The following is a 12,291-nucleotide window of genomic DNA, read 5'->3' on the forward strand; positions in this document are numbered from 1 at the left end:
CCATTAATCAAGTCAAGTTTATTGTCATCTGATTGTATAAGTACTATGCAACGAATTAGCGTTCTCTGGTCCTAGATATAACACGCATGCAGACAAATAATACATATGCAGGACAAGTATTTTATCTATATAAATAAATAAATATTGTTTTGTCCATATGAGAATATGTGAGCAGTTCCTTTGGGTGTTCAGCTTTCTCACTGCTAATGTTTATGTTAAACATTAAAAGACACAGACGGAAGGAAACACTGTGCTCTAGACCAGCCATTCTCAATCTTGCTCAGCTATTGCCCCTCTAGGACTCTGCTCAGTTTATGGGCTCCATTCCCCATGAAGCAGTCAATTTATGGTTTCTTCTTCCAACTACACAAATAAAACATTAAAAATATTTATGTTACTTGAGGAGAAAATAAATGTTCTGTGGTTCCTAGTGGCCTCCGTTGAGAATAAGATGCTCTAGAGTAGTGGTTTTCAAACTTCTTCTTTCCTCTCACATACGACCTTAAGCAATCCCTTATTAATCACAGAGCACCTATGCTATAGGGATTACTTAAAGTGGGATGTGAGTGGAAAGAAAAAGTTTGAAAACTACTGGTCTAAAGTAAATTGGCTCAAATAAGTTCATTGGTGAATATAAATCCCAAGATCCAAAGCAAGTAGGCCTCCCACTTTCTCATTGTGAATGTAGTTTGGGCACAATAACATTTCCAGCCAATTCCTCACAATGTTGCCATCAGTCATTGTTTATTTCTGTCAAATTATACAGAAGAAGTTTTAACATAGGCTAACTGAATTTGTCATGTTATTCACTGATGAATGGTCATTTTTTTTCTTCATTCTATCCCTATCCGAGAATCATTCAAAGCTCATCTATTTTTTTTATACTAACTCCTTAAACTTGATTTTGTTTGGGCGCCTGCCTACATTTTGTCTAGACCTTGAAGAAGGCCTCAAGCCTGAAATGTTGGTTATGTATTTTTATCTTTGCTGCATAAAGTCTAGTTTCACCTGCTGAGTTTCTCCAGCATCATGTTTTTTACTTCAACCATGGTGTCTGCAGACTTTCATGTTTTACTTCCATAAACCTAGACTTCTGGCAACAATTGCACAGCAAATAGTAAGAAAATGACCCAAATATCTATGAGTAAGTGATTTATGAAACTACATATGAATATAACAAGAATATTTCAGTTTAAAAAAATTGAAGATTAAGATGGAATTGTTCAAACTAACAAGTGTAGTGGTTAGTGCAGCGCCAGCGTTCGGGATCTAGGTTGGAATCCCACACTGTCTGTAAGGAGTTGGTACGTTTCCCCGTGTCTGTATGTGTTTGCCCAGGCACTCCAATTTCCTCCCACCGTTCAAAACACACTAGGAGTTATAGGTTAATTGGGTGGCTTAGATTCGAGGGCCAAAATGGCCTGTTACCGTGCTGTATGCCAATTCTTCATCAACTTTTTCTAAAGTTCCGTCTTTGGAAAATGTTTTTTCAACTCAAACCAATTGTCCTTTAATGCAGAATGTAAAAAAAAAGACCTTGGACCAGGGCCAGAACGGTGTGAATTGTAGAGCAGAAACAATGAGAATGTAATTGGCAAGTTGTTGATTAGCATTTCAGCCTGGTTGATTTGAATATTAAGGTAGACAAAATGTGGAACTGATAAATTCTGGATTTATTAAAGGCAAAAGAATATCTAGTGAGTTGATAATTTGGTGATTTTATGCTGTCATCCCTGCAGGGGAAATGTGTGTCATTTGAGTATTAAATCATTAAATATATATTTTATGTTGTCATTGCTGCCATTTGCATGGGGGAAGGATATATCGATATACTGAGTGCATTATTCATATGTTTAATGGATGAAGCAATCTGGCAATTAGTTGAAACAAAGACGAGGACTGCCATGCCCGATCATCAGAGATGTCCTCCTTCAAACAACATGGCTTTCCCTCTACCACCATCAACTCGGTTCTCACCAGCAAATCTTCCATTACCCGGATATCTATCCTGGTCCCCTTCACCCCCACGTGCAACAAGGCCAGGTTTCCTTTTGTCCTCACCTACCACCCCACCTTCCTCCTCATCCAAAACATCTTCCTCTGTCGTTTCCACCACCACCAGACAGATATTCCTCTCTCCTCCCCTCTCCACCTTCTGCAGGGACTGCTCCCTCAGTGACTCCCTTGTCCACTCCTCCCTCCCCCTGTGAACACAGGAGATGTTTCATTTGCACCCACATCTCCTCCCTCACCACCATTCAGGGCCTCAAACAGTCCTTCTGTGAAGCAACATTTCACTTGTGAAGCTGCAGGGGTAGTCTACTACATCCAGTGCTCCCCTTGTGGTCTCCTCTGCATCTGAAAGACTGGTCGCAGACTGGGAGATGACTTTGTTGAGCACCTCGATTGTGTCCACCGCAATAGTGTGGATCTCCCAGCGGCCACACATTTCACTTCACCATCCCATTCTCTTGCTGACATGTCTGTCCAGTTGCCAGACTGAGACCACCTACAAATTAGAGGAACAATATCTCATCTTCCAATTGGACACCCTTCAACCCAGATTGCATTAATATGGACTTAATCAATGCCCCCCCCCCCCCCCCCCCCCACAGCCTTCCCTAGCTCTGTCTCTCCCTTTACCTGTTTCTTTTCTCACAGACTTAATTAATCCTGGTCTACCCTTCTCATATCCAATTAACACCTTTTGTTGGTGTGAATTGCTCACCCAGCTGGCACTGTCTGTATTTTGAGATTTTCTGCTTTTTGTTCTTTCTTCTTATTCCTTGACAAAGGGTTTAGGCCTGAAACATCAGCAATATATCTTTGTCTCCTATGGTCACTGAAAGACCAACTGAGTTCCTCTATCATTTCAGTGCATTTTACTACAATCACAGCATATTTCACTCGGGGGAGAGAAAATGTTTTGCCTAAATTGTTGCCTGAGCTGTTAATCACTTGGATGAAGAGATGGGACAAATGAAGCAAAGTGTACTTCAACTGGGAAATTATCAAGACACCACAGGGAGTAACCTTACTGTCATTCAGCATTGATGGTAACCAATCATTCAACACTTTGTGCTATCAAGATCTAGTAGAATTTGAGTTACTAGGAGGATATTCCACATTTTATGAGTACGGTTTTTACTTATAATGCAAAGCCACATTTGAAAATTCACAAAGGCTCTTTACAAATAAGTGGCCTGCTTTTTAACCGGTTAGTGTGGGGTTTTTCTGTATGTTCTCCCACTCTGCTCCAGGATAGATATCAAATGGTGTCAAAGCTAACTGCATTGCTCAGTTAACCTGCTCTACTCAAGCAATGCTGTTTAAAACTGGCTTTAGAAATTAATCTTTCTTTTGCTTTGAGATGTTCACTCCCATAGTGCCATTCTCAGGTACCATTTTATAACAGGATTTCAACCATTTTACTTGAAGAGTGCCTAATTAATTAATCCCTGAGGGATTATCACTTAATGATAGTCTGCAATTATGCAAGCTAATTTCCATTTATGGACTACTGATTGTAATTTTAAATAAAATTTGCTCATCTGTTTGTCCTAATGTCATTGCAATTTAAAAAGACGTCAAAAGCAAAGCATTAAAGCTTCACCATCCTTGACCATGCAGCTGTTTTTGTAAAATTGCTGCAAATGTTAACGTATTGCTCTCCATGTTAATAAAAGCTACAGACTCAAAATATTATTATCAAGTTTCAAATAACATGCAGCGAAGCAACTTAGCTTGAAAACTTGCCAAATTGTTTCGCTCCTTTTGGGGTGAATACCTATCCCTGGAATGTTGTCAAAACTTTTTGGGTCTTTATTCATTGGAGCGTAGAAGGTTGAGGGGGGATTTGATAGAGGTATTTCAAATTGTGAGGGGAATAGATAGAGTAGATGTGAATAGGCTGTTCCCCTTGAGGGTAGGGGAGATTGGAACGAGAGGTCCTAAGTTAAGGGTTAGGGAGCAAAACTTTAGAAATAACATAAGAGGAAACTTCTTCACTCAGAGAGTGGTGGCTGAGTGGAATGACCTTCCGGAAGAGGTGGTTGCAACAGGGTCAATTCTGTCATTTAAGAGGAGATCGGATGAGTGCATGGATGTGAGGGGGTTGGAGGGTTATGGGCAGGGAGCAGGTAGGTGGAACTAACGGAGTTTCACTTAGATTGTTGCGGACTGGAAGGGCCGATATGGCCTGTTTCCGTACTGTAATTGTTATATGGTTATAAAATGTTTAATTGTCATGCTCAATGAGATTAAATGAGTTACAAGAAAATCTGCAAATGCTGGGGTTGAGGGCAGTCAAAAAAAAGTGCTGGAGAAACTCAGCAGGCCACGCCACGTCCTGAAGAGGGGCTCAGGCCCGAAATGTTGACTACCTTTTACATTCTATGGATGCTCTGTGACCTGCTGAGTTTCTCCAGCACTTTTGTGCGCAGGATTAAATGAGTAAAACTCAAAAGTAGTAGGAACGACACAGAAATGCTAGAGGGACTCAGCAGGCTTCGTAGCATCGGTTATTAAATTTAAATTTAGACATAGTGCACGGTAACAGGCCCTTTCAGCCTGTGCTGTCTAATTACACCCATGACATTTTGAAGGGTGGGAGGAAACTGGAGGCCATAGAGAAAACTCGCTGAGATACGAAGGGAACATACAAACTCCTTACTGGCAGTGTGGGATTCGAACCTGGATCACTGACACTGATATAGTGTTGTGCCAACCAGTTCGCTCGCTAACTGTGCCACCCCAATATATCTTCGCCTCCTCTGGACCTGCTGAGTTCCTCCAGCATTTCTGTGTGTGTTTTACTAGGATTAAATGAGGGCTGATTCTGACTCAGTTTTACAATAATGTTGCTGTTTTTCATTTGCAGTTTCATTATGTGTTTCAAACAGCAGAAATGTTTTAATATTAGCAATAATATTTATTCTATATCTTGAAAACATCTAACATATGCATTTTGATCAAATGTTTTTATCTCCCATTTCTAGTGAGAAAAGACACTTTCAGGTGAAGGCGTGTGATCCCATTCAATGTTTCATGCATGGCAAGAAATACACCATCATCGTGGAGACCAAAATCAACCAGTCACAGCCTGACTTCACCAAAACCCGATCAGGGTTCATCCTTTCCTGGCCTGGAAACTAGCAAATACCTCTTCGGATTTTATTTGGCAGGTGACCAGAATGCCCTTCAAATTCACCTCATCGTCAAAGATGGAAATAGGGGCACGTCTGGGTCACGTTTAGCAATATGAACATTCGTGCTGCAGAAATGTTTCCCAGCAGACAAACTCCTAATGACTGATTTGCTTTAACCTCTTTAGTTTCTGTGACCAGTTGAAATTGGCTTTGTGTCTTTTATCTATCCTGAGTTTTACCTCAACCTCTTCCAAGGTGATGATCCATACACAGCAGGCTCTGGTTTAATTTTTCAGGGTTGTGGATTTTTTGCTCTCGCTATTTATTTTTTTATTTAAAATTTTTAGCACAATTTAGGTAACGGAGAAAGAGAGAGAGCAAATTATTTGAAATCTGCAAAATCACAGACTTTGTCAAATGAATGGTACTGGAGATTATCAACGGGCTTCTGGTGCCCATTTAATATTGGTTAAGGCTCAAATTTCTGCTAATCTTCATTTATTTCTGGTCAGGTCAGAATGAAACTGTTGCAGTTTTGATATGATCTCAACAAAACTACAGTACGCAGTAGAGTTTGACTACATGCCCAAACGTCTTCCTTCTCTTGTCCAGCAAAAGACTTGCAAAGTTTTTTTCCCATTTTTCAACGTAGTTTTAAAGAGGTTGTGTAATATCAGTCACACGATATAACTTTCAATCACACTTAAAACCAATCTTGTTTTTTCCTGTGTTTTCTAACCCTATTTCAACATTGCAATATTATACACGTACCTGTATATACGGTATTTACACATTTTCTAAGCATTGTGTCGACTGTTTCAGTTCAGATGCCGGTGAGTGCCGTTCTCATCACAGCATCTGCTAACAATAGCACATCCTGCCTGCTGATGAGGTGAAACTTCCAAATATTCACACATTAGCCTGTATTCATGCCCACAATTCATTTAATTGCAAGATTATATTATTTAAATCTTATTTTGGGAGGCTCTTATGGGCTCAGTTTGTTTTTCCCTTTTCCTTTCTTTAATTCACCCTCCTCCAACTATTGTTGAACTGATGGATACAGAGTCTGATCCCAGGCTATATTCATTACTACCTGTAGCTGGCTGCTAGGTGGTAATAGGGACAGACCATCACTTTTCCCTTCCCACTCATGTGCCCATGCCCCACCACCTTCTGTGCCACTCCAGTTGATAAGGCATCATATCAGGACTGAAATCTCCATTCGGCCTGTGTTACTATGGCAGCATTGCATTTGTGCAATCCTTAAGTACTCAAAATGCAATAGGTCGCCACGTTTCAGTGCTATATCCACCATTGGTCTGTATCAGGGCTAAGGAATGACTATTTCAGATGTTTACCCAAGTGTAGCTCTACATTGAGGCAAAATATTAATTTAAATGTAGTGATTTAATGCCTCATTTGACTCTTGTAAAGTGAATAATTTGTCTCAAAATTATCCACATACGTCAAACACCCACAGTGAAGTAACAGTGGATTATTTTTCTATTGTTGCTGTTCCCTGATTATGTCACACAGCAAGTAAACAGCAAGTGTTCATGCTTTACGAATTGTAGACTATTGTCCATAGGATAGCAGATAAAAAGGAAATGGGTCACATTACTGCAAGATATCCCAATTTCTGCCCTGGACTTTGGCAGAAATCTCCAAAATAAAATCAAGTTATTGTGCAGTTTCTTTGAGAGCTTCTTGTCAAGTTGCAAGAGGAGAGCAGGAGAAAGTCAAAGCAAGTTGCAGGTGAAAATGTTTCAAGCCTTTGATATTTGAGTTTTTTTCTTTAATGTGCAAAATTGTTGAAATAAAATTTGGCAAAAGCAGAGCACGTCAATCAGGGATTGAAGGTAAAAGGAAGTGTTCAATGTCTTATAGCTGATCATGTCAGAGGAATGGGACCATTTTGCCTCCCCTCGAACTTTGTTTAACTTGGCCAGCAACGTGGCTGGCTATAACATTTATTCATCAGCTCCTGACATGGCCAACTTCAGCTGCTGTAGAAATTTCTTCCTCAGTGAGAAAATCATGACTTTCAATTCCTACTCAAGAATTCAAATGCCTCAAAGGGGCTGGAAGTTTTGTCTTCAGATGATGTCATAAATTAAGTGTTCATTCTACTGGATTATGAGGGTGGAAGAGGTTAAATGAGGAGTAGATGCTTCTTTCCTGGCCAATTAATTAATTTCCTGGCCAATTAATTAATAGCATCAAAAAACAGATCCAAGTTGTAGGGTAAAATAGGTGTTTACCCTCGTTTGGGAAAGGGGACTTTAACCTCTTTGGGTATCCTGGAAAATGAAAGACGGTGTAGAAACACAAATTATTCATTAATTCTTTCTGGAATCTTGAAGTGTAGAAAACACAGAGTCACTTACAAATGATGCCAGCCTTATGCACAGCTTAACTTTAATCTTAATTGTAAATGCAATTTCTGATGAAATTTCACAAGTACGTTTAAACCACTTCCCTCCTGTAGATCGGAGACTTCAATTAGATCATTTCCTCTCATTAGTATTGTTTTTACTCCATTATTCAATTTATTGTGAAACTAGGCAGGTTTAAGCTCTGACAACCACATGCTAAACCATGCAATAGGCTGATTGTCCATTCAGTGACCACCCCCCACAATCGGTTTCACTGGGCAAGCTAGACTGAATGCCTCAGCGAGGCAAACAGCACGTAAATAGCCCCTTTGGCCCAGCTCACCCAAACTGTCCATCTGAACTCATCTGAGTTTATTTTTCCAAAGTAAATGAAACTAACTGTTATTCAGCTTTATTAAAAGAGCTTCATTCCTTTGAGCAAAAAATTGTTCACTTCACAACTGTTTTAATAATAGAAAGGTGAATAGGAATTGGATGTTATTTGCAAATAAATAACAAGCCACATTTGACACATACTTTACCTCTCTTGAAGTGAATCGCACGTTAGGGTTAGGGTTAGGGAAGATGCACTCTAATCCATAGACTTTTTTTGAAATGTTCCTTTTTTGGAACGTTTGGTTCAAGCTCTCGGTAAAATGGATTTTTCTTTGTTTTTGCCCAGACAAATTTGTAATCATTCTTACCTAATTAATGCTCAGCTACATTCCAACAAAAGAGATAATGACCAAAGACGTGGATGTATATTGCACACCTTGTCATCAGCCAATCCTTGTTAGTATTTATTTAGCTTGCACAATAATTGCTTGATATGTCTTCAATAAAGCCACAAGGTTGTGTGGAATTAGCAAAGTTTTGTCAACCTCCAAAGGATCCTTTGTTTTTACGTTCGGAGTTCAAGAGTGATGTCCTCTGCTGGACGCAGAGTTACTGATTTATTTTTAGCTCTATTGACAGCGATGAATAGGTGCTCCATTCTGATAGACTTTAATGCTTAGTGGTATCATCAATAGTTTACTTCAGTCAAACACTACCATTTCCACTTCTGCAACCTGGTTACAAAGCTTGTCAACAATTTAGTTCCAAATATTTCACCACCCAAAGACTGTAAAGGTAACTGACAATGCAAGGGCTGAGGAAGTCACAAACTATCAATTACGCTTGTTATGATGGAGACGGGCTGCAAGAAGAAAATCCCCCCCCCCCCCCCCCTCCACATCATTGCCTTGTGCCGCATATCAGGTGTGGTGATTGACAGATATCTAAACATGTTGTTTTTATAGTTAACATATGATTTTTTTCTTCTTCGCAAATATATCGATGAAAGCAGGTAGGTTGGTTAAAAGAACACCAGATATGCGATCAATTCTGCCAGCCACACACAAGTGTTGATCAAGTGCCTTTAATAGTTGAGAATTAGGATAATTGGAGCATGTACTTGAGATCGTTTGGTATTGGTATCTTGGGTATTACCACCTGTAATAAAATGCTGTTTTTAAATCACTAATGTATCATTTATAAATCAGTTTTGTGTTGAGAAAAGTAATGTTCAGATTTCAAATTAACCATGAAATAAAGATTTGTATGTTAGTAAACGAGAAAATCTGCAGATGCTGGAGGTCTAGTTGCTGTACACAAACGTGCTGGAGAAAAAGGCAGTCGACGTTTTGGATCTGAGCCCTTTGACGGCCTTTTACTTCTGATGGATGTCGTGTGGCCTGCTGAGTTTCTCGTGATTTTCACAATTTCATGGGCATAATTTTTGGTTATTGAAAGTTTCAAGATTTTCTGAAATCAGAGTTTATAGTGCAATTTTATTTGAGATAATTTTTTTATCTGTAAATCGGTATCCCTGAGAAGTTTTGTCCCATTGTAGCCTTGATCGGCTCTTTAATAAATTACTTTATTTTCATAAATGCTTGATATCTTACACACTAGAAAAGAAAAGTCCTTTCATTAAATAAAATCATTTCATAAAATTCTGGTACGGGTGTTTCTTTTACAATTAATGCCACTTAAGTGTATTTGTAACTTAAATTATAGTCGTTTATAGTCTTCCTGTCACGTGCAAACAATGAGTGTGGAAGCAACACACACACACACACACACACACACACACACACACACACACGAGGACTCAAAGTCGAAGACTGATTAATTGCACTGGCAGCTCTGCTTTATATGGGCCCTTAGTGTTGACGTTAGGGCCCCGCATCAGCAGAGCTTCTGCCTCGGGTTGGCTGGCATTCCCTCCAGAGTTCCCTGTCTTCCCTCTATGTGGCGATCACCTGGCACTACTGCCGGTGTCACCCCCAGGTCAGCGCGGTTGCCCTGTTCGTCACCCATTTTGCAGACCAGTCTGTGTCTCCGTGCATGGGCCGCTACATTCCCTGCATTCTCCATCCAGTGATATGTTGAAATAGAGTGGATAAACAGACCATGATTGGGATGAGAGAGTCTGTTTAAAATGGGGCCAATATAAGAACACTAGCAGTGTTGGGAAAAGAGTAAAAAGATGTTTCACATTGAAAAGTAAAATGAAAAATATTAATTGTTAAAGTCTAATAAAGGAAACAGACTAAGTCTGTTGAGAGTATGAAGATGGCATGAAGAAGGAAGAGTCTGCCACAAAAGAGACTGAGAAGGCAACTTCAGAAGTGACTGGAAATGATCATAAAATAATGAGGCAAATGAAGAACAAAGATGCTGCTGTTGGACTTGGTTCGCAGCTGAAAACTCTTAACTTGTGGCTTAAGTTGCAATATCCATTTCAAATTACTTTGAAACGGGTGAAAGATACTGGTGCTATAAGTCTCTTCTACAATACTCTCTCAGGCTCTACCATTCACTGTGTCGGTCCTGCCTGCTTGTCCAAGTTAAATTCCCATTTCCCAGTTCATCAAGATCCTGTTCCAATCTTAGATAATCTTCTTCACTATGCACTACTATCCCATGACTTTTGGTGTTATCCAAATGGTCAGTATAGATTAGAGCAGTGGATCCAGCACCAATCCAGGCCACAGAGCACCAGTCGCAAAACTCCAATCTGAGTAACAACCCTGTATTATCATCCTCTATCTTCCACCACCACGCAATTCTGTATCCAATGGTCAGCTCACCCAGAATCCCTTGCGATCTTCTGTACCAGCCTACCATGCAGGCCTTGTTGAAGACTACCTAGACAACGTCTACCATTCTTCCCTCACCAATCTACATGGCCGCCTCCTCAAGACACTCAATCAAATTTGTGAGACATGATTTTCCATGCACCAACTGTTCTTAAAATAAAAGTACAACATTAGCCATCCTCCAGATTTCCTGCGCTTCACCCATACCTAATAATACAAATAAGTCTGCCAGGGCTCCTGCAAGTTCTTCCTCACTTCTCATAGTGTCCAAGGATACATTTAATTAGACTCCTGGAACGTATCTAACTCTAGGCATCTTAGGACCTCTAGCACCTTCTGTAACGTGTTTGACCTTCAAGACATCACCATTTACTTCCCCAGATTCTCTAGCCTCCAATTTTTTCCACAGTAAGTAACCTCTCCATACATAGAGAACCTTATTGATCTTTAAGGAACCTTATTCTCACCCCATTTATATTTTTGGTCACAATATGCCAATAGAATTTACTTGGATTCTCATTAGCACTATCTACCTGTGCCAGTTCATTCCCACTCTCTGTCCCCTTATTTATTTTTTTAAGTGAACTCCTACATTCTGTGTACCAGTCAAAGGATCCACTTGATTTCAGATGTCTATAACTGACAAATAAAGAAAGTAGATGTTTGGCGAGGGTGCAGAGGAGATTTACCAGGATGTTGCCTGGATTGGAGAACACAATAAATGAAGCAAGATTGACAGAGCTTGGGCTTTTCTCTCTGGAACGACGAAGAATGAGAGGCAACTTAATAGGGAGATATGAGATAATGAAGACATAGATAGTGTGGACAGGCAGCACCTTTTTTTCCTGGGGCAACAATGGCAAAAACCAAAGGACAGCGGTTTAAGGTGAGAGGAGGAAGGTTTAGGGGAGATGTCAGTGGTAAGTTTTTCTCTCAGAGTGCTGGGTGCCTGGAATGCTTTGCCAGGGGTGGTGGTAGAGGCTGGTACAATAGAGACATTTTTTTAACCTTTAAGAACATGGATGTAAGAAAAATAGGGGAAAATTAAATTGGTGTAGGTTTACCTAGGTTGGCACAACGTTGTTTTGCTATGCTGTCATGTTCGATGTTAAATAAGTCCCCTTTTTTTTTGACCAGTTTCTCAATATCCCTACTATTCCAGAGTTTCCAAATCTTCCCAGTCTTGCTCTTCATTCCTAACAGGACCACGCAGTCCCTGAACTCTCCCTATCTCTCTTTTGAAAGCCTCCCTATTGCCAGATATCCCCTAACCTATGAACAGCCTCTCCCTGTCAACCATCAGGGCACAATTTGTGGCCTACATGTATTTGAGATTCAATCTATACAATTGAATTAAGTAATTAGTTCTAATCAGATAAGAATATGAAAAATAAAGACAAGTAGTTGGCCATACAACCCCTTGAGGAGCATTTTGATTCTGTAAGAATGTGATTTGTTCTTGGCCTCCACTCCACTTTGTGTCCATGGCACACAGCCTTTGATTCCCCTGCAACCCAAAAATCTAACTCAGACCTGAGGACAGAATAACCACAGAAACACAAGAACCGTAAGCAAACAAAGAGGAGCTGAAGGAACTCAGCAGGTCAGGCAGCATCCATG

The 12,291-nt window shown here is 40.0% G+C and overlaps 1 protein-coding gene across 4 annotated transcripts in view; it reads left to right on the forward strand.

The window, feature by feature from the left end:
* Positions 1-9,522, forward strand: part of LOC138746709 (unconventional myosin-Id-like) — a 303,031-nt gene extending 293,509 nt beyond the window's left edge. For 2 of the 4 annotated variants that reach the window (XM_069905032.1, XM_069905033.1), the window contains exon 24: positions 4,998-5,107. In XM_069905032.1, the coding sequence (XP_069761133.1) occupies positions 4,998-5,020 (23 nt within the window). In that variant the 3' untranslated portion in view covers positions 5,021-5,107. Of the gene's footprint in view, positions 1-4,997 lie in introns of all 4 variants that reach the window. The other 2 variants (XR_011347053.1, XM_069905030.1) reach the window with 2 other exon arrangements.
* Positions 9,523-12,291: the final 2,769 nt, after the last annotated feature.

This window comes from Narcine bancroftii, chromosome 12 (assembly GCF_036971445.1).
Source record: "Narcine bancroftii isolate sNarBan1 chromosome 12, sNarBan1.hap1, whole genome shotgun sequence".
Lineage (NCBI taxonomy): Eukaryota > Metazoa > Chordata > Chondrichthyes > Torpediniformes > Narcinidae > Narcine > Narcine bancroftii.